This window comes from Lates calcarifer, linkage group LG6, assembly GCF_001640805.2.
Source record: "Lates calcarifer isolate ASB-BC8 linkage group LG6, TLL_Latcal_v3, whole genome shotgun sequence".
Lineage (NCBI taxonomy): Eukaryota > Metazoa > Chordata > Actinopteri > Centropomidae > Lates > Lates calcarifer.
This window is the reverse complement of record NC_066838.1, coordinates 12,816,310-12,838,118: the sequence shown is the minus strand read 5'-3', so window position 1 is coordinate 12,838,118 and position 21,809 is coordinate 12,816,310. Positions and strand designations below refer to the sequence as shown.

Here is a 21,809-nt window from a genome sequence, read left to right as displayed (position 1 = left end):
CACCAGAGCACAGAAGCGGCCAAGCCCAATAACTCCGCCTTGTCACATGCGCACTCTTTCTGATTGAAATATAGGTTAAAGGTATTTTTTCATCCCATAACTCTGTGCTGCTGTCACTGAGAAAAAAAGATCCACTGGACATGATTCATATTTAGTTGTAACAGGAGAGCACAGAGCCCAGAAAAGCAAAAACAGAGCATTCAGTATATGTCAAGCTTTGCTACATCTAAAGACATCTGAGATAACAAAATGTTTTTAGTTACTCTTGGTAACTCTGTTCACAGTCTTTTCAGGTTTACTTGGGTTATTGATGGCTTCTGTAGGACACTTGTTACACATTCAACATAAGTACAGACATGCAAATGACCTCAATTAAAAAGAAGAGTAGATGAGCCATTCATTATTTTTGCCTTTATGAACCTTTTAAAAGAGAACCTGTGTCTGTCTGTGCATGTAACTACCACTGCTCATCTTTAACAGTATTTGCACTGGCATCAGAAATCCACAGATGATCAGTTCGATGTGGTCAAACACTGGGTGACAATCCTTTCTCTCCATCGCACGTACAGCAAAAGCTGCTGCCGCTAAAGCTGCCCCGAGCACCATAGAAACACATGACTCATCATCTATAGCAGATGCTCTGCTCCTCTCACTGACTTTGGCCGATGAGGTTTGGGAGGTGCTGCGGGAGTGTGGGCCTGTGATCATGATACAGCTGCATACCAAGCAGACGCCATCACACAGTCTTCTTTGAGGAGAGCATCACCCTCTAGTGGGCTGGACGGGTAAAAGGCAAGATGTAAAAATAGCAAGAGCTTGGAAGATATATGACTGGACTGCTGAATTGAGATCACCTGACACTTTGTTTGACACTTGTGTTAACACAGTATCATACCTGATGAATGTGCTTTTAGTACTTCCAACATTTAATCATTTAAATAATAACACTTGACACTCTCTGATGTCTCTGACCTGGCTCAGCCCTAAGCCCCTTCATTCCAAATGAAGATGTACATTTTTAAAAACAAATGTGTCACAAATCTATGCTTTCATTAAAAACTATTCTAATTTGCTAAAATAGGTGGGAACTGCTTTTTTTTTCTTTTTCTTTTAGCAAATATTAATCAAACAGGAGTTAAGCACGTTTGTTATGAATACTTCAACATGTGCGCTAGTGAGTATTTATGGCAGCAGGACAGTGTATGTGGGATAAATACAAAATAAAACACAATGCCCTCATTCATCTTAGAGTATATAGTATACCATAATATATAGGCTTTGGCTACACAAGCCATACTTGCTAGTAGGATTGAGTCATTGTCGCTTTTGGTATTTTGATAGTCAGAGAAATGCAGAATACCATTGGACTTTAAGCATAACACACTACCTATAAACACAATACATACATCTTCATCTTTCATTCCTTCCTCTGGAACATTAAATAGATTTAGCAAAGGACATCTCTATCACATGTCCAGTGGTTTCCTACATGGACCACACTGGTTGAATGAGTGGACAAACCCTCAATTTATCACAGTGAACAATGTCAAAGCAGTCATCCAACATCAGCAGTGGTAAGGTAGGCATAGTCCATAACATTTAGAGTTGGAAATACAGTGATGATATGTTGGTACATACATTCCAGTTACATTCAGATATGTGCTAAAGCTTAAGATGCAGAATTGCAGACTTGTGCAGAGTTGTGGTCACAACTCTGATTATCATCAGGCTGTTTCTCCGCAGTCTATACAGGACACAGACAGCAGTCACTCTTTGTCTTTATTCTGTTCTGCTGGCCTTAGCCCTCAGGATTAGTTTGCCTGTTCTGACTGCCTTCACTTTGCTTGTAAGCCTGATCAAGCAGAGATAGCTTTTACCACCTGTTCTGCCTCTAGGCACCAGATTTGTGATCCCATATGATGGTGTCTTTAAAAAAAAAGAAGAAAATGGCCTATTTATATGATTGAAATGTAATCTAATGATCAGTAGTATAGCCCCTGACTTACTGTACTGTAATCCTAATTTTCTTGGGTTACACACTGCACAGGCTGTAATAAGTAATTTTTTTTGCATAGTCAGTTGAAATAAAGAGTTGAAAATCTTTGGGAAAAGCCACTAGCCTCCATGTGTCATATCTGGTAATTCCATTTAGACACCTCACAGAAAAAAAAAAAACATTTTAAAGTGTCAGTGATGAAGATCCCTGTTTGAGGACTGCAAAAAGTGCAGACTTGAAATAAAGAACTAAAAAATACACAGTATTAAATCTATCTGAGGGATGTCTTCACCCGTTAGTCATCCTCTGTTACTCCTTTAAGACGAAGCTCCTCTTGAACCCTGAACAAATACGCTGGATCTGGATATCCAAAACTGGAATGAATAAACACAAGCACGATCAGAAAATGTGGTGATAGCTTCTTTGAAACAGCTTTCTTCTTAACTCAGCGCACCAGTAGTTTAAATTCAGCTTTCATTACCTTTGAAAAAGGCACTGCAATTAGAAAAGTTAAAAAGTTTCCTCATCCCACATTAGACCGCTAAATATGAAAAACTAGTACTTAAAAATGTTTTTGCCTGACAGCGACCATATGCTGTTCAGGCAGCCATTAAGTGTCTTACAAGGTATATTTGTGAATTTCTGCCGATATTCACCATTCTGCAGCTTTGTAAATATTCAATATTTACATTACTATTTTGCCTTAAATGTATCTGAATTAATATTTACTATGCTGGCAGCATGGCTCCAGGTGAGGCAATGTGTGTCTATCTGTCTGTCTGTATCTGTATTTGTATATCAACTACTAGCTAAATTGTCATTAAAATTTGCTCAGGTATGCATGGTGCCCATTCTCTTTGGTGATCCCCTGACTTTTCCTCTAGTGCCACCAGCAGGTCAAAGTTTTCTCTTGTCCAGAAAAATATCTTGATATCTAACAGATGGTTTAGCCCAGAGACACACATGAACAACATCTAATTAGCTGAACATAATATTAAACTGAAATTTAATTTAAAGTTACGTGAGCTGTAAATCCTACATTACAGCCTACAAGACAACCTCCTATACACTCACGGGTAAAAGAAGTTACCACACAGTGATAACATACATACCATTGTGGACCACCTCCAATGCTGGTCTTGTGGTGAATATCATTCCAGGTGATAACATTGTTGAGGCCTGTGGTGGCAGATTGCCCGATCGTGAAGATGAGTCTCCTGTCGAAAGCTTTCCTCAGCAGCTTCAGGACTTTCTCTCCCTCCTCGCAGGCTGGCAGGAAGGCAGTGCGAGAGGTGCTGCTGTACCTCACTCCAGGGTTTGGGTGCTCAGGCTGTAATACAGTAAACAACAGAATACATGTAACATACAGAGGTGATAATCCTTGGTACAGTAACTCATGTTTTCAGGACCAAGATTGATTCATTTTGTGCTACCATATCTGTATTATAGAGTAGGAGGTGGAGCTTGTTCTCGCTCATATCTCCCTATGAGCAACCAAACAAGTAAGAATTTTTAGGTTGCGTCTGCAATTAAGTCTGGTAAAAAAAAAAAAAAAAAGGTCGACAGGGAGACAGTCCTTGGCATTGCAGTTGACACTGATACTGTATCTGAAATATTAAAGGCCCAGAGAGTGTTCCCTCAATGGACACACAGAAACTTTAAGATGTATTAGTGTTGCACAACACCCAAAAATATAAACCCAGTCTTACACTGTCCCTCTCCTACACACACATTCTTTCTCTCTTCCACATATTTTCTGATCTGTGTGTTTGTGTGTGTGTGCATCTAAGATATAGATATCTTTTCTCCAACCCAATATCAACAAACAGTGATCAGCCACAACATTAAAAACTGGTTAATGTTGATATGTACAATAGATATATATACAAGTTAGACAGAAATTCAGTCTATATAGAGATATATACAGATATATCATGTGTATAATCTAATTGTGGCTGTTAATAATAATAAAAAAGAACATTCATCAAAAAAGTAATATTGATAACTTTTTCAAAGCATATGGCTATCACTTGGAAGGGGAAGTGGGCTATATTCCGAGTTGTGGGGATAAAGCACATCCTGTCCTCTTCCACCATTACAATGTTTCCATGGCAACAGACGGATGCACCTGCTCTTGCCGCTCCACACCAACATAAAGGTCTTAAACATAGCTACACGTTTTACAACAGAGATGAATGAAACAGCTGAATGAATCCAAGGACTAAATCTCTAAAATGGATGATGTTTGAGTGAAGTCCAAGCTGAGTCCAAGCACAGCCGCAGAATTGTGATTAAAAACAAACAGCGCTCTCCAGTGGGGAAATGTGATATTAAACGTCTAAAAGATGTTGTCACAGTACACCGGCATAAGCTCTGTGAATATGTCAATGTGGCCTGTATAACTTCCGCTAACAGTGTCAGCCTCACCCCTTGTATCCCCGCTGGAAAACTGTACTGTATGACAATACTTCCGCAGTTCTCAAAGCCAGGCAGGCGCTGCCAGCCGCGCATCACCGTCATAGTGCCGTTCGGCTGGTTCCCCGTGTACACTCCATGGTAGGTGTTGCATATCGGACAGGCAGGCTTAAACTTGAAAACAGAGTCGATACACGCAGAGCAAAAAGAGTGAAGGCACTTTAACACCTTCTTTTCCTGAATTTTATCCAAGCAAATGGCGCAGTCCTCCGTACTTTTACGGACCACATCAGAGCGGTTGTTCGGTGTGTTTTCCATTATTTTCCGGTATGTGACGACATGTACGTTGCCCTTCCCGTGTATGGATGGTAAACGGCTCCGACATGTGACGTCAGGAAAGGAAAAGGAAAGTACCGGTGCTGTGTCGAAGTCTGTTCCTCCTTCGATGCATGTCTCCCTTTGCCTTAACCTGACCCCCAGTCTTATTCCTAACCCACCCAGTTATCTCTGCTGTGCCCTGCAGTTACCCAACCTGAGCCCTAACTCCAACCACGAGGGGGGGGCGCGCAATTCTAAACTTTTTTTCTTTTCCCTTTTATCTAACAAGCATATCTTACAAGTACATGTCATGTACAAAAAGGAACACATAACACGAGAAAGAAAGAGAAAAGATAGTTTTTTTTTTAACACAATAGTTCAACACAGTACAGGACAAGCAGACTTTGATACAACAAGTCTGTTCATTTCCACTAGGTGGAACACATCCGTTTGCAAAGAAGTGGTGAGAGCATTCAACTCTGATTGGTTTGATTTTGATAACGATGGGTCTGACGAGGAAATTTAGCCGAGATTATTATATTATTATTATATTCTATATAAGGACTCACTGTCGTTGACATTAAAGGCACATTTCAGGAGCCAAATGTAAACAAAAGTGTTGCACCTGGTGATGAAAATATAAGTTCATTTACTGCACAGTTCTGAGGTTCATCCTCTACTTAAGTATTTTAATTTTATATCACTTATGCTTTCACTCCACTACATTTAAAAGACAAATATTGTACTTTTTATTCCACTACTTATCTGACAGCTGGTTACTAGCTACTTTGCAGATTAATATTTTCCAAAAATAGCATGCTAAGTATACAAAATACAGGCATTGGTATACAGTAAATTAAACCACCAAATACTGCATGAATAGGTAGACAGCCGGCTGCAACATTAAAATGCTGCTTATATGCTGATGCATTGGTAATGATAATCCAATAATGTAACTTGGCTGCATAGTGAGCATTTATACTTTTTAAACTTCCAAATGCAACACTTCTGCCTACAATTGAGTATTTTTACATTATACCACCTTTACCTTTATTTTGACAGTTTCTCTCACATTATCAATAAACTATGTATCTATCTTTACAAAAAGTATATTTATAATATCTATCTATATGGCCAAAAGATTATTGATTGGTCCTTAATAATCTGAATATGGAACCATACGCTGCTCACTCTTCAGTTGCAGTGTTATCCACTAGATGGCACAAAGTGCACTGGCAGGGTTCAGTATCTTAGTGTTAGAAGAATCTCAGACACTACAGGGTACTGGTGTAGATCAAATCTTGATGAGAGGCGGCAACCTGAACTCATTCCAAATGGACACTTTCCAAATGGACACAAGTTTGATATGCAGTTGCTTACAATGCGCCTAGTTTATTTGGGGCCAACATTGAATATCCAACACAAACCGAAACATAACTTTTTATTCAAGTATTAAAATGTAAAGCACATTATTCTGAATATCAACAAAGTACGAATCAACACAATTAGAAAAGCAAAACTCCAACTTTTCTTTAACAATCAACTTGTAATATGTGTAATCTCTCTACTATCCATCCTCCTGGCTCCTCCTCAGTCATGTTATGCATAGAAATGTTTGCACAGTAGCTTTAGTAAACTACAATCCTGTGTCCCAAATATACTTCAGTTGGTCCCTTAACTAAAATACAAGGGGGATGAAAACATAATAAAAGGGTATTTGATTTATGGATGTAACCAGTCAAATTAATGACAAATTTACCACTAGCCAAGCAGGATACTGTACTTAACAAAGCACTTTCACACATTGAGGTTTTTTTTTTCAGCATTTGGACTACAAGAATGTTTATGAAGGAGAAGCTAATTTAATACACATTAGTATACATATTTTCATGAACTGTGTAGTGTTTGTACTTAAAGCCAGATAGTATACCTACAAACATAATGCTGCTTACCTATCAAATGACACCAAAATACGCCCAACTGCTTACCATTCATTAGTAACATCATGCTTGATTTTTATCAAAAGTGAATATAAGAAAGGCACGACAAAATCAGTATCCCACCCACCCAAAATCAGATCAATTGTTCCCGCAACATTTTATTTTGTTATTTTTTCACTGTGTATCATAGATTATCTATTCAGATAAAGAAATTTACAACAGTTACCTCATTTTAAATGAGAACATTAGCAGGCAAATCTCCCAGTTTGACAGGGACAGAGGCATAGATATTTTTAAGAGCTTTTGTGCCTTCGATTTGGTTTAAGTGGTCTATATGCCCTTTGCATTTGACATCGTCTTAAATCTGGTAATTAGATGAGCACATTACTACTAACAACTGAGGTAATGGGCTCAACACCTGGGAGACATCTTGAAATAACAGGGGTGAGCAATGGAAAACAAAGTAAGGGAAAAAAAAACCCAGGTGGAGGTCCTAATGCGTGTGATAAAAGGTGCTGCAATGAGACACTGTCTAACATTCTTCCTCTTTAAGTAAAAATGGAGGGGAGGAAATATGAAGATCACACGCAAATGAAGAGTTCCAAGCAACTGACATCAACTTGTGGTCACCGAGCTAATAGCTGATGGCTGCACAAACCTGTTTGCCCCGAGCACTCTTCCAAACAGAGGAAGCAAAAACCATGACTTCCTACATGACCTACCTCACTGAAAAAACAAAGAAAAACAAGACTGCCTTATCAAAGTGCCTGTGAGTGCTTTAGATTGCAGTAACTTCAGAAAATGAATTCTTTCTGTTCAAGCAGTGCTATTCTGCCATATGATCCTTACAACAAGTAATTAGTAACAATCAAATCAGAGACTTACTCAACAAACATTTCTGGGGAGATAAAACCAAGAATGTGTGCTTGTAAGAAACAAAGTAATCCCCAGAGGAGAAATAAACATTAATATAACATAAACTGTCTTTGTAACATTAAACTTAGTTTTCCTAAATAATATATAAGTACCATGAGTTCCAACAACCACAATGCTCTTAAATAAGTGCATCAGATATCGGTCCTATTGCCAAATGTGACAGGTAGAGGATTGTGTAATACAAGAATGCACCGCACTCAAAGTATTTTCTTCCACATGTAGCACTGGGTGAAGCTCAACTCTGAAGGAAAATGAACAAACAGAGGAACAGCTAGTGGAGTGATGTGGGCTCTGCTGCAGCATTAGACGCTCGTCTGCTGAGGGTCTTGTCTTCAGCCATCCTTTGAGGGACGGGCAGTCTCAGAGCACAACCTGGAGCCGAGTCATGTCCACTGCAAGGACGAGGACGCTCAGAAAGTCTTACAAAGTCCTGGAAGAGTGTCGTTTTGGTGCTGTCAGTCTGCTGTGATGCCTTTCTCTCTGAGCTCCTCTGTCACTCGTACCAGGTAAGTGGGGTCTGGGTAGCCAAAACTGTCAGGAGAAATAAAAAAGCCATCACTGCATCTGCATGAGCTCAGGCAGCAATACTGCCATAAAGTCAAGGACATCGACTGACAGCATTCACTTGTCAGGAACTTGAATTACATCTGTCAGTCATTACTGAACCCTTTTTTATTCCAGCTAGCACACCTCTTGTTGAGGCCATTGCCAAATCATATCTCCATGGGCTTTCGCCCCCAACTAAAAGCCCATACATACCAGCGGGGCCCGCCCCATATTGAGGTCTTGTGGTGAATGTCATTCCAGGTGATGACATTTTGCATGCCCGTAGTCATGGAGGTACCGATGGTGAAGATAAGGCGCTGTTCGAAGGCCCGACGCAGCAGGCCCAGCACACGGTTCCCCTCAGGGCTGTCAGGGAGGTAGGCCACGCGGTCTGTTCCTGGGTACCGAACGCCTGGGTTTGGGTGTTCAGGCTGTGGGTGAGAAAGGGGCATAAATGACTTTAAAACAATTGCATCTGTCTGTTGGGTCCTGGGATACCTTGTTACAATTATTGTCTTGTACTTTTAATTAAGTTTGCAACATGTTTTGTGAGTAGTGTGTTTTATATATATATATATTTTTTTTACATTTTTATAGAGCCATCGATCCATGACAAGCTTCTCTTTTGGGAGACAATGAAAAACCATTGAACCTTACTGACAAAACAGATATGGGCTATTTCTGACGTCTTTGGAATATACAGTACACACACCTGAAGACAATGAGGGGAACTCCACTGGTTACACAAATAGGTCAATTTCCTTGTCTGGGAAAGTACAGCTCAGCTTGTAAAATCGTTTTATATATCGCAAGTCTGAGAAATGAAAACCCTATTGGTTTTATCACGTGTTATCTCAGCTTGGAAAACTACATCTTTATAACAGAAGGTCTGCATACAAACTGGGCAGCTTTTTTAGAACATATACTTGGGCTAAATTCACCAAATAATTGAAGAGTTTGCTATAGTAATGAAAAAGGAATGGATTTTGTGTTTGCCAGCTCATAATTGCAAATAGAGGCCTGTTGTACGGCTGGTTTACTGATATAAACACACCTACACCATTATCAGAAAACAGTCATTTTTGTTGTTGTTTAGTTTTCCCTCATGCACTGTCTGTCAATTAATTTAAGAGTAGCAGCAGGTTCAGAGCCTGTTTTGAATGCCAGTGGTGGGGTAACTTTTTTGTTCTGAGTTTGCACCTTTAATTTGATGTACGTCCCTCTGAAATGGGATATTAGTTGCTGAATGTAACACTGGGGCAGGTAAAGATTATTTAAGTGTAAACCAACTACGTATCAGTCCGGAACATAAAGGAAGACTTGCACGGTCAATCGAAAGAACGAGGATCATTAGGACAATTAGATTTTATGCCACATTACACCCAATGTATTGATTTTCTTAATTATTCTATGCAATTCTAAAATGTGACTGTGTTACAATCTGTTGTAATTATCCAAAACTGTGAGTTGATGATTATCATAAGATGATTATTGAAAGTAATTTCCGGTGACACTGGGTAGTACCTGCGTCTGCTTGTGCTCTCGGTCTACTCACCGCCTGTAGGCCAGGAGGGAAACTGTAGATGATGCAGATACACCCATAGCCTTCATGGCCAGGAATCTCCAGATCAGGATCTCTCTCTACGATCATCGTACCATTTGCAGGCTGGTTTCCAATCAGCTGGCCGTACACCAGCCGACACACAGGACACGCTTTCTTCACCTTAAAGGCTTGATCCAGGCAAGAGCGACAGAACGAATGGCCACACCTCTCCAGGGTGGTCTTCTCCACTATGTCCCCCATGCAGATTGAACAAGTGTTGTTGTCCTCTGCCTCGCTGTGGGAAGCCAAGCTGGAGTCCATGTCCTTTCTCTGGGCTGCCTCGTGGAGCATGGCGCAGGCCTCCTCATCAGCGGGCTTCCTGAACCTCTGCTGCTGTCTCTGGGAGCGCCGAGGCTGGGGAGGCGGAGGCTGGAGCAGGCTCCCCTCGCCGTTCGGCTCCAGGACTCCCACACAGGGCAGCAGAACCCTCTTCCTCTTCTGCCCCCCCTCCTGTTTGCTCATTTCTTTGCGGGCACAGCGGCATAAGTCAATGAAGGCTTTTCGCGTCTCGCTGGAGATGGGTCCATCCATCACCCCGGCTCCGGCCGTCCTGAAGCCCTCCACGGGCTGCAGCCTCACGGCGCAGCAGCCCCCCCTCTCCCCTCGCCTAATGATGCCAGCACTCATCCCCTGTTTGAGCTGGAAGTCAATGAGCCAGGGCCGCCCAGCTGCAGCCAGGTAATCCCACACTGCCTGTGAAACCAGCACCTCATCACTGCCCTGGCCCGCACGCACACTCATCTCATCAGAGGAAACTGCACAAGGAGACACACAAAAGTCATCAGCACATAATGTTTTAACAAAGGCATTCAAACAAACACAATTTTGCACTTACGTGAACACAAATTCAGTTACAGAAGTTGTCCCCGAGGCTATGCACTAGCCCATATTGCTATTTTCAAATGCAGTAAAGGGGAATGATGCTTTTGCTCAGACGTGGCCACAAGAGTGTTTTTGTTTCTGATGGCTGTGGTGGCTTTACTTTCTCTTCTACTTAGCCTAACAGCTCTGGCGATGCAAATAAAAAAGCAACATGACATCAGATATCAGTTGTGTTGCTGGCAGTGTATCTGTGCATGACAAAGTAAATCTAATATCTCTATTTGCAGGGGCTGCAGCGCGTCAAGGAAACATACAACAGGCAGTATCGCGGCATTGCTGAGGACGTATCAGCTGTTCAGAAATTCAGACTGTAAACAAAGGAAACTAAAGCCCCGTCAAACGCGGAAAACACGAAAAGCCCACTGACAGGCACAAGCAAACACAAGAAGAGTGACACTAGTTTAGACTGAAAGGAGGGGGTGTTTACCTTGCGATCCCATAAATTCCTTCAATTGCGATTAAAGCGTCCTGTTGAACAGAAAAAGAGAGGAAGAGGAAAAACTGAAGGGCTGGAACAAACGTTATCACAGATGCTCGGAGAAAATTAGACTGAGCCATGCTCCGCAGCAGCAAAGGGAAATTCAGCGATATTGCAACATTAGCTTTAGCCCTTGATGCATTTCGCGTCAACATTAAGCAAAGTGGGTTTTTTTTTTTAACTCCCCCGTGCTCACTCGGATACCTCACCCTTTGCCGTAGCTCGTCGCTGCCTGTCAGGGAGGTTTCTAGGCTGGATTAAAGAGCACAGTGCTCCATTGGAGGAGGCCTTTATTTCTGACGTGCCGCTGCAGTTTATCCGCGGATAATTAGTCTTTTGTAGTCAAGACATGATATCCAAACGTATTCACAGCTCATGTCGCTTTAGGTTCCCTGGTCCTGGTAAATGCCATCCAAATCCCGCACCCCAGTCCCCGAGTCTCGCCTGTGTGTTTGCTGCTCCCCCCCACCCACCCAGCCCGTATGTCCTTGGGCTAAGCGTAACACAGAGTAAAAAGCAATTGTAGTTCCTCTTCTTATCTGACTCCGACCACGCTAGTTATGTGACAGCTCTCTCCGGGCTGATAATCTGGTCTTTTTTCTCATTTTGAGTCCGCGTCTCCGCTTTCAAACCGTGTCCTCCCTGTTGCCTGCCGCTGTACAGGAGCATAACATACCCATCAACAAGGGGGGAACTGGGACCTACGACAAAATGTGACCAGGAAGTTCGTCACTGAGCTGACATGATTGGCTGACAAATGGTGGTTTGTGGTTTGGTTTTTTTTGTTTGGTTTTTTTTTTTTTTTTTTTTTTTTGTGATGTGAGTGAATCATACTTTTGGTCGTGATTAACAGCTTTAATGATCGCACTGTGTTCATGCTAAGTGCACACAAGAGTCCGTCCTACACGCCATCGAGGGATTACCCACTCATTCAGTTATGATGCAGATCAAGCTGTCTTTCAGGGAACACTGACTTATTGACAGAAATGAGGTAATTGTAAATACTTATGATAGAATACATTGTTTAGACATACAGTAACTATAAATAGCCTACTTTTTTTATTTTGATTTAGTTATTTTAATTCAGTGCCAGAAACTTAAAAATGTTGCTATTGCTGAAATGCTGTGTGTATTATAATATAAATAAATATACATACGAGTTTCTATTCTAATTTCATTCCAGTTGATTGTTTTGTCATTTATGGGATTTGTTGTTTCTGTCAGTAGTTAATATGAAGATATTACTGTTATTACTGATCAATCATTAACTGATGATCAGTCTTTAAAATGTCAATCACAATGCCCATTTCAAGTTACAAAATCACTTGCTTGAAATTGCCATCAATCAGAAAACCTAAAAAGCACTTGGTTAATGAATGATGTCCACACATTTAAATTGCTTTAACTAACAAATATGTGGCATTTTTCACTTGATAAATTGCAGTGTTTTGCAATCCAGGCTGTTATTTTGGTGCTCTCAGCTCTGAATCTGATAATTTAGAGTTGACTGCATAAAAGTTATTTCTCCAATATGACAGGAATGTAGCATTTCAGGAGATCTTTCAATCAATCTGTACTGTCTGCTCCATTTTTGCACGGAGACACAAAACAAATAATATAGACAAAAGTACTAAAAAAAACAAGGTGCGAGTAAATCCATTTGGGTGAGCTATCCAAATCAAATATTGGAAACACACAGATTGTCCCTGTATCAACACAGTTTCCATCCTGCTGCTTTTCACTTACTGCAGGGCTGTCATGACAGCCGCTGTAACAACGTGACCTCATATGACAGGAGACATTTTCTTGGTCTAAAATTAATTCACAGATCTGCCAGTGCAAAACACTGTACCGCCAAATAACAAACTACATCTCAAGAGCTTCAGAACCTTTAAATTAATAATCATAACAAACATCCAAAGAATTTCAAAAAGGCCTGATTCATATCAGTCTTGGGAAGTCATCATAAAGCCTGTAAAAATCAATTAGTTTTGTGATTGTGTTTTGAGGTCTCAATAGTGAAAGAAGCAGAAATAGTTGATCAGTTTTTCCTCTTTCTATTAAAAAACATTGCTGACAGAAGGACATCATAAAAAGTCTCCCTTCAATCTGCCACCAATGCGAAATGCACCAGCAAGGCTTTCACTGAAACCATGGTATAATCTCTTTCCCTTTCTATTTTGGTTTTTGGTTAGATTTAGGATTTGCTGATGTGACAGTTGGCCCTGGCTGTCAGGGCCCATAGACTTTGGATCACTCTGCTTGAAGAGCTTAGGCCAGCAACATCACGCAATACATTTCACATCGCTATCCAACAAACATTTGATTAAACAGTTCCGTTATTTCAATTTAATGGATAATATTCAAATTTCGGCAGCTTCCTTCTTTCTTCCTGAGCAATAAACTCTCTTGATATCTAATATCTGGATGGTCTCACTTGTCATAAAATTTTAATTACTGTAAGATTTCTGAGGTGCTTGAGTTATTTCAATTAGTTTTGTAGCAGCAAAACAAAACCATCTCTGTTTATGTTGTGCAAGTTAGTCACTGCAGCCTTCACTGGGAGCAGTTTAACATTTTTTTTTTTATCCACACTAGGCTCTAAATGTGTGAGTTATTTTGAGATTATTATATGTTTGACCTTATTTTTTCTGACAGCACTACAAATTCCAAATTCTAACATTTCGAGTTTCTGACGAGAAATGTTGTCATCGTTTGACACTTACTGAAACTGAATCAGTGACTCTGTGGGCTCACTGCTTGATTTTTGTCCAGATATTGCATCAAATGAGTTTTACATGAAAAAAGGACATCCAGCTGTGAATCAGAAAATGGAGTCATATCCCCATAAAGCTCCCATGGCTGCGGACATAGTGTCTAAGGGGTTGTTCCATTATTCATTGCATATGGAGCTGCTCCAGGATTTGTGTGTGGCTGACATCATCGCAGCCGTGTTGCTCTGCTATTTAAAGGAAAGATGTCACGTATTAAACCTTGTCATGTAAAGAGTTTTAAAGTGTTATGAAGATAATGTAAATTATATGTTGGGGTAGATTTTCTTTTTAAAATATGGCTTGGAGAATGGAGGGTGCTGCAAAACCAGAGCAGCTTTTTGAACTTTTCAAATGTAAGTAATGTGATGTAGATGTACTGTAAATATATACATTTCAGATTACAATTGACAAAATTGACACCAATTGTCAGCATGTGAGCAAAGCCCCCTACACTATTTGTATTGTATAAACACATGTAGACATGTCGGAATCAATTTAATCCAACCCATCTGAAGCTATGTGAAACTGATCCTATAGAACAGCCACAGTCTCAGCAGACCAACTCTATAAATGGCATCATTACAATCAGGCCAGTAGGCAAACTTTTGTCAAGTGGACCACACTGAAGAAGGAAATTAGGTTTTAAGACCACAATAATACATCCAAATTATGGCTTATTATCTGCCAGAGAGACTACTAGAAAAAAAAAACACAGCAGCACAGCAAGCTATTGTTAATTCCCCATTCAAATCACATTCAGCTGCAGAAAGCTCCTGGAGGTAATTCAGATTTCACTGATGTCTTTCTTTTCTTTAATGATGACTAATTCATGAGACTAGTTCATTGTAAAACTACTGTCTTCGGTGGCTTTACAGTGACAGGTGGAATCTTCTGAGGACAATAAGACAGTTACACGCTGTAAATCTATTTGGACAATTGCAGCATTATAAGACTGATACAAGTTTGTAAATGCTGGATCACTGAGAGATATTAATTACGTTTAGAGACTGATGCTGCTAGTTTGGTTTGCTTTGCAGAGGGTCAATAATATCCACAGTTACTATTGAATACAAGGGAAATGAACTATCCACAGACCTTGCTGCAGAGTGGCTCTTTCAATGCTATCACCTAATGCTCAGGCCTGTCAACTTAGAAACTTGTCTTTTGCTCTTGACTGGGATTAGTATCCCCTCCTCTGAAAACTGGGACTGAGCAGTTATACTGTGTGCCCTAATGACAGCCCTATTATTTATCAGCAACTCTCCCTTATCAATTACCTCCAGCCCTGCATCCTTCTTTCATTGTTTCCACTATCTCCCTTAAGGCCTATCTCTCCCTTGGCTCCCCTCAAGGTCTTGGAAAGGCAAAATGTCCAGCACAAGGTGATCAAAGTTGGAAACAAGGAGGGACTATCAGTCACCAGTAACCTACAGCATATCCACCTCCTCTGCATTTCTAACTGATTCACAATCCTTCCACACATCCCATCCTCTCTAACATCACCACTCATGTCCCACACATGCAGAAGCAGCCTGGTTTTGTTATCCTACCCAAGCTATCGTCTATGTCATCTGTGGCTCAATCCACAGTGAACATTTCCCACTCATCTGACAATGCTGCTCTGTCTTTCCCTGCTTAGATATTTTTCCACGTGTTTCATCAGCAGCTGCCAAGCCTCATAGTGATGCCTATCTCCTCTCCTGTCCAAGTCCAACAATGGCTCGAAGTTGCTCCCAAAGCAACATCAGCCTTTAATGTCATCTGTCAGCTTCCATGTCATTTTCTGCTGCTTGAATGCTTTGGCCCCATATAAAAAAACCCACCACACCTACACCAGCAGCCTCTATCCCCACAAGGACCTAAAGTGATATAAACAAAGCCTCACTCTAACAATATGACTAGTAGCAATGCTTAAGAGGGATCTGCTAAAAACCCGCCTGAGAAGCAAGCTGTGAAGAGAGATGCTTCCACCGCTGCATCTGTGCTCATCTCTGCTGAGAAAACAGCCACAAGCCAGAGTCCTGTGTCTTTTTCTTCATCTCTGAAATGCTACCACCAAATGAACCCGTTCTCTCATTTATGTTCTAGTCTTATTCATGCTATAGTTCTTTCCATAACACTGATCTTCCTCCACACCAAGATTCCTTATTGGAGGCAGGAGTTGAAAAGAACTACAAAAGAACTATCTTTCATTTTGTTTCTGTTGTGCATGGCAATGAATGGATATACATGATGAATGTACACATAAATTATTCAGCATGTTGACTGATATAAAGCCCATGTTAACTTCTTTGAATTATTAATTGCAGTTGCAAATGTCTACATTATAGGAAATGCACTTGTCTTTTAACTATGTCATAAAGTAAGTAACACAATAGTGAAATCCAATACAACTTGTTAACATTAACTGTCTACAGTGTGTCAGAAAGATGTTTATTCAACTCTGATTCTAGTAGATGCTACAGTTAATAATAGTGTTACAATTTGCCTGTAATACTGAGAGTATTTCTGTTGCCCTCTTTGCCATGTTAGTCAGTTTAGGAATAAATTGTACATGAAGGTGTGTGACTTGTTAAATGTGCAAATAGTGGTGATACTAATGTATCCCTGGATGCAAGATGTCTCCTGCTTTAATGAAAAGGCCATTCTCTATGTATGTACTCTGGAGGTTTTGAGTTTCTACATCACATCAGATCATCTTGTGTAATTTCCATATTGGACCATGATTGCGTCCAAGACAAGTTGTAATTATCTTGTTCACACATTTGAAGCAGAGGTTTCAGGTGCGCACAGAGAACTATACCACTGATCTACAGGTGGCGGTAAGATAATATAAAATAAGATAATCTTTTATTAGTCCCATAATGTGGAAATTTGCACCAAGAAACAGAGCAATGGGCCAGCTATACTGCTAAATAAATGAAGATGTACTAAAATAAAAATAATTTGTTTTTTAAGTTTCAAAATGTTCTATGATAGTTATAGTTAGCTCTGAAATGTTTGAATGAGGAAAGAATCCTTTCAACACAGACCCCTTGAATATACACAGTGCTTTGGTGAGTAACACTATTTTGATCTTTCCATTTCAGGCCAATTCAAACTCCTGGTGGCTGCAGGGCAAAGATTTGCTATTGCTTCTGTCCTTCACTACAGATGGCAGTTTCATTATTTCCCTGGCATTAGCTGAAACGATTAGTTGGTTAATCAATTATTTTATTAGATGATTAACTGGCGACAATTTTGATAGTTTCTCAGTTTTGTATGATAGTAAACAAGCATTAAATGGCCTGACTCCAAATTACACATTTTTTTATATTTTTAAACTTCCTGTGTGCCTGGGCATTCCCTGACACTGGTGGGTGGGTGTCTACTGGTTAATCCTAGGTCTTGGTTTATGAACGAAGGAGACCTCCAGACTGTAGAACACATCCCTTCTTAAAACATTCCTTTATAGGAATACATAATCATAAAATATTTAATATGTTGCTGAGTTCATCACTGAAGTATTACCACTTTGTTTTTTTTTATCTTCCTTTCACACCTTTGTAATTTATGATCTGTGTTTCTATTTCTATTCTATTCTATTTTTTTGTCAGCAAAACACTATAACATTATTAAGTTGTTACATAGGCTAATTCAACTTTTTATTTATTGTTATTATTATAACTAAATATATAATAAACTTAATAAACAATTACAATCTTAAAACTAGATTTTGGCAAGATGATAGGGGATAGTTGATATACTTCAGATTACAAATTTGAAATTTGTGATTTTTATAATTGATTAATTAGCCTATGTTAATTAGCCGTCAAATGATGTGGAGTAAACCTGGGGTTTTGGGACCTCTGGTCTGGTGCCCGCCTCGTTGGTAATCCAGTTTTGCGACTGAGGTCGTCATTTTCTCCAGCGTCAGACTTTGTGTGTCAGACTGTCAGTTACAGCGTGACACTGCTGGTGGAGCTCGTACTCTGCCCTAAAACGTCGAGCACACCCGTTCTAGAACTGTCTCCTGTAGTTTCGGTTCTGTGAAGCCCCCGTGCTTACGCTCCAAGCAGGCGGGTGAAACGGCACTTTACGAGAGAACGAACGAAAACACGCGATGTTTGGAGAAGCAGTAGTGCATCAGTTGTAAACGGTAGAGTTAGCTAACTGTTTAGGTTTCAGTGATCCTTTTTGCCGGGCGCTACAGTTAGGTACCTTTGTTATCTAAATCGCGGTCCGACGAGGGAGTTTAATTGCTAAAACAGTGAAGATGTAAGTCTTTGGTTTACTACGTAGTCGCTTATGGTCGTTGCTAACTAGCTACAAGTCTTAGCAGTCGTGTAGTGTATAGTGCGAGTCAGCCAGCTAACACAGCTAGCACACGAGTTAGCCTCAACGGTTACAGGGCTGTCAAAACTAAAAGGCACAGCACGTTGTTGAATCAACCCACAGTCAACTTTCCTTCAGTCTATAATAATCTGACACCACCATGTCCCACAACCTGATAAACTCATTGCTACTTTTGTTTAAGCGCAGCATATCAGCTCAGTTATCGGTAGCTAGCAGGCTAATGTCAACCAATAGGACGAGGGTAATGTTAGCATTGAAAAAGCATGGTGTCATGATTAGCTTAGAAGATTTCACTTTAGCTAACGTAAGCTAACTCCAACTTAGATACGCTCGTCAGTGATTAGGTTATCGTAAGCAGGCCTGACCCGTGGCAGATATTTTTCTCCTTTGGTTCACGTCCAAATAACAATACAGTTACTGTTAATGTAGCATTGCCCAACTCACTGTCATTATGATCATCCAAATGTTCCTCTGGAGTATGCGCTCAATCTATAATGTAATGTTAGCAGGTGCAGCAATTTGACAAGCCTTTAAGTTCAGTTCAGTTTAGTCCTTATTTATTTATCATCATAAGTGAGTAGTTGGTGCTTGTAGGTGCAGGATATTTGAGGCTCTCATACTATTCTGAAATGAATGAGTGAAGCTTCGTCAACATGATTCAAACGTGACCTCAGATGTACTGCACCATGTACACGTGGACCATAAGAGCAGTATACACACCTGATGGCTTTGAAAATGATATATCCACTTAATATTAACAAAGGGAACACTCTCAGTTGAACACTTATCATTTCCGATAATGAAGCTTGGCTGACCTTGGATTGTTTTACTGTTACTTATTCCCTCTTTCTCCTTTGTCATTAGGCAGCCTGCAACAGCTAAATGGTATGACAGACGGGACTCTGTTTTTATAGAGTTCTGTGTGGAGGACAGTAAAGATGTGCAAGTAAATTTTGACAAGTCCAAAATTGATTTCAGGTAAGTTGCATTAGTAGCACATTAAATTGCTATATTTCTGAGAATTTTCCTATGTTCAGAGCTAACTGGCCAAGGCCCAGTTTCCCAGAGGCATCTTCAAGATTCTCTTAAACTGTAGGAAACAAGATGTCTCCCACTTAATTGAAAAAGACTTAGACTTAAGATTCGTATTGGAAACCTGACCCTTATCTGTGGTACAGTATATGAACAGCATTGTGAAAACACAAACAATGCCATTATTTTTGTCAGTTGGAAAATAAATTTCATGACCTTTCTTCATTTTATCTTACAGCTGTGTCAGTGGAACAGACAATATCAAGCACCAGAATACAGTGGACCTTTTTGGGGAGATTGACCCCAAAGTATGTTTGTTACTTGTAGTCATAGTTGTAGTTCTACAATGTGTTTTATCCCTTTAAAACCTTAATTAAAACCTCTTTTCAACACAGGAATCCAAACACAGACGCACTGACAGGTCTGTGTTGTGTTGTTTACGAAAAGCAGAGGCGGGGAAATCATGGCCACGACTGACCAAAGACAAGACAAAGGTAACTTTCATTCTTAAAAAAAAAGAAAAGAAAACGAAAAAACAAACTACCTGTCAATCAGGACTCAACTCAACTAGATGCCACCACGTTAATCGCCATCAAAGTCTCCATAAATTGTCAGGTCACTTATTTACTTTATTATTATTTTACATATCAATATAAGTTGCATCAGACTGCAAGTTATAAATAATTACATGTCAAATATTGCTGTACTTGACACTTGAATCTGTCATCTCAAAGTGCAACTGGCTGAGTGTGGATTTCAATAACTGGAAAGACTGGGAGGATGATTCAGATGAGGACTTGTCAAGTTTTGATAAATTCTCAGAGGTAAGCACATTGAACATGCACAATGCCTGAAGTGTGAGTATATTCAGATGAAATGTAGTGCTGACAAGATGATTGTTATTTCTCATGCATTCCTCCAGATGATGAACAGCATGGGAGGGGATGATCTACCTGACTTAGATGGCGCAGATGATGAGGTATATTTTTAAATACACTAGTACTTTTTTTTTATTTTCATGTGTTTCAGATCCTTTCTCACAGAGACGGATGTTTTGTTTGAGGAACTGTTTATGTGAAATTGTGAAACCAGGTAAAGCATTGTGGGAAAATATTTAATGTTTGTTTTACTTTGTTTTGCAGCATGATTCTGCAGACAGCGATGATGAAAGTAAGTGCTATTCCAAAAGTGCTGTATTATAATTAGAAATCAGTAGTCACTAGATCCCATGGGGTGAGAAGAAGAGAAGAAAGCTATAATGCTGTGTTGCCAAGTGCGCACAAACAGATGAATCATTGTAGGATCTGTTAAATAAGCTATAAAATGTCTCTGGAAAAGATGATATCATCCAATGTAGCATAGTGATGTTTATATTGTATTAGGAAGGGCTTCACTGTATATTTCTGACCTTGAAAAATAATTAATTTTATTCAGTACAAATAGTTCTAATTAAGAGGTGAAAAATTAGATTCTCACACTTAATTTTTTTAAATTCTGTCTGTTACAGAAATGCCCGACCTTGAGTAGATGAATACGGAAGTCACCCCAGTAGTTAACAAAGCGAGTTATTCAAGTCGGTTGAAGAGAGACTAGACATGAGTTGGCAGCCACGTTGGAGAAGAAACCTCATCTCTCTACGCAGTTTCCAAAGCGAAACCCTTCAAGGGAGCGACAGGGAGTGACTGTTGGATACAGACATGCACAGAGATCCATAGCGACATACAGTGCTGTGCTTTGCTGTTCTGTTCTGCATGGACAATTCTGTTCAAATGAAAATGTTATTGTTCATTGACTTAAACGACTATAATGGGATGTGCTGATGTCTTACACCCTCTCTCTCTCTCTTTTTTTTTTTGCGATGTCAGGTTATGTATTGAACATTGTGATTTCTAATGAAGAAAAAAACACTCAAAAATGCCTATTTTCCAAAAAAGTAGATTTTTTTAATAACAGATTTTTCCCCTTTAATGTTTGTATTGTAAATTGCACTTATGTTTGTTAATTTAAAAAGCAGGAGTCCCGCTTGAAATGGGTTTTTCAATGTATGCCAACATCTGCAAATATTTAACAATAATTTCATTTTTTTAAAACATATTTCAGCATTTAAAATAAACAGATATGCTTGTGCAACTTACAGCTTGTGTTGAGATTATGGTAGTAGAGTGGTACAATCTTTGCATATAGTTCGCAAAGGCAAGTGTGTTTCTCTATGCCAGTGTACAAAACATTGCACATTGTAGCAGGTACACAAGTTAATTTTCATCTATATGCATACTGCATTGAAGGCAGAAATCCTATGTAGTCTATCAAAAGTTTCCCAAGTAGTTTACACAGTACAGGTTATAAATGTTTGTTAATCACAATCACTAGAACTATGCTTTGGAGGCCTGTGTGTTTGATTCAACATGTGTTGAACACTTTTGCGTTTGTCTCATGCTGTGGGAGTTTGGGTATAAATTTCTAATAAACTGTTTCAGATTGTTGAATACAATTTGCAAAAAAAGTTTAATCATTAATGATGTTCAGAGGTAAAACTAATACTGGATGGATGAAT

General features: G+C 39.7%; 3 protein-coding genes across 6 annotated transcripts; 1 reads left to right on the top strand and 2 right to left on the bottom strand.

Annotated features, from left to right (window-relative positions):
* Positions 1–1,167: 1,167 nt before the first annotated feature.
* Positions 1,168–4,926, bottom strand: LOC108876436 (probable E3 ubiquitin-protein ligase DTX3). The gene is made up of 3 exons (XM_018665938.2): positions 4,424–4,926; positions 3,109–3,326; positions 1,168–2,370 (listed from the first exon to the last, which is right to left on the bottom strand). Exons 1-3 carry the CDS (start codon positions 4,727–4,729, stop codon positions 2,292–2,294), a joined length of 603 nt encoding a protein of 200 aa, XP_018521454.1. The 5' UTR covers positions 4,730–4,926; the 3' UTR covers positions 1,168–2,291.
* A 1,227-nt stretch (positions 4,927–6,153) lies between these two features.
* On the bottom strand, positions 6,154–17,832 carry dtx3 (deltex E3 ubiquitin ligase 3). Of its 4 annotated transcripts, XM_018665933.2 has the most exons (5): positions 11,324–11,853; positions 11,064–11,104; positions 9,707–10,509; positions 8,365–8,582; positions 6,154–8,136 (listed from the first exon to the last, which is right to left on the bottom strand). In XM_018665933.2, the coding sequence occupies exons 2-5, from the start codon at positions 11,074–11,076 to the stop codon at positions 8,061–8,063; spliced, it is 1,110 nt and encodes a 369-aa protein (XP_018521449.1). In that variant the 5' UTR covers positions 11,077–11,104; positions 11,324–11,853; the 3' UTR covers positions 6,154–8,060. The 4 variants fall into 4 exon arrangements, with proteins under 4 accessions (XP_018521449.1, XP_018521448.1, XP_018521451.1 ...); XM_018665932.2 differs by lacking the exons at positions 11,064–11,104; positions 11,324–11,853 and adding an exon at positions 17,720–17,832; XM_018665935.2 differs by having other exon boundaries at positions 11,064–11,855.
* A 146-nt stretch (positions 17,833–17,978) lies between these two features.
* Positions 17,979–21,746, top strand: ptges3a (prostaglandin E synthase 3a (cytosolic)). The gene is made up of 8 exons (XM_018665940.2): positions 17,979–18,145; positions 19,088–19,201; positions 19,494–19,563; positions 19,651–19,749; positions 19,990–20,079; positions 20,178–20,234; positions 20,398–20,425; positions 20,763–21,746. Coding segments are annotated over exons 1-8 (480 nt in total). The 5' UTR covers positions 17,979–18,143; the 3' UTR covers positions 20,783–21,746.
* The last annotated feature ends 63 nt before the right edge of the window (positions 21,747–21,809 follow it).

Excerpts from the sequence above, each read along its gene's own strand:
- ptges3a (XM_018665940.2), top strand. Across the intron at positions 19,202-19,493 it reads AAGTCCAAAATTGATTTCAG|CTGTGTCAGTGGAACAGACA; the intron begins GTAAGTTGCATT and ends TTTATCTTACAG. Across the intron at positions 19,750-19,989 it reads TGACCAAAGACAAGACAAAG|TGCAACTGGCTGAGTGTGGA; the intron begins GTAACTTTCATT and ends GTCATCTCAAAG.
- LOC108876436 (XM_018665938.2), bottom strand. The coding sequence starts at position 4,729 with ATGGAAAACACACCGAACAACCGCTCTGATGTGGTCCGTAAAAGTACG. Across the intron at positions 3,327-4,423 it reads TTCCAGCGGGGATACAAGGG|CCTGAGCACCCAAACCCTGG; the intron begins GTGAGGCTGACA and ends ACTGTATTACAG. Across the intron at positions 2,371-3,108 it reads ATTGGAGGTGGTCCACAATG|TTTTGGATATCCAGATCCAG; the intron begins GTATGTATGTTA and ends TATTCATTCCAG.
- dtx3 (XM_018665932.2), bottom strand. The coding sequence starts at position 17,789 with ATGACGACCTCAGTCGCAAAACTGGATTACCAACGAGGCGGGCACCAG. Across the intron at positions 8,583-9,706 it reads TCCCTCCTGGCCTACAGGCG|CCTGAACACCCAAACCCAGG; the intron begins GTGAGTAGACCG and ends TCTCACCCACAG. Across the intron at positions 8,137-8,364 it reads ATATGGGGCGGGCCCCGCTG|TTTTGGCTACCCAGACCCCA; the intron begins GTATGTATGGGC and ends TTCTCCTGACAG.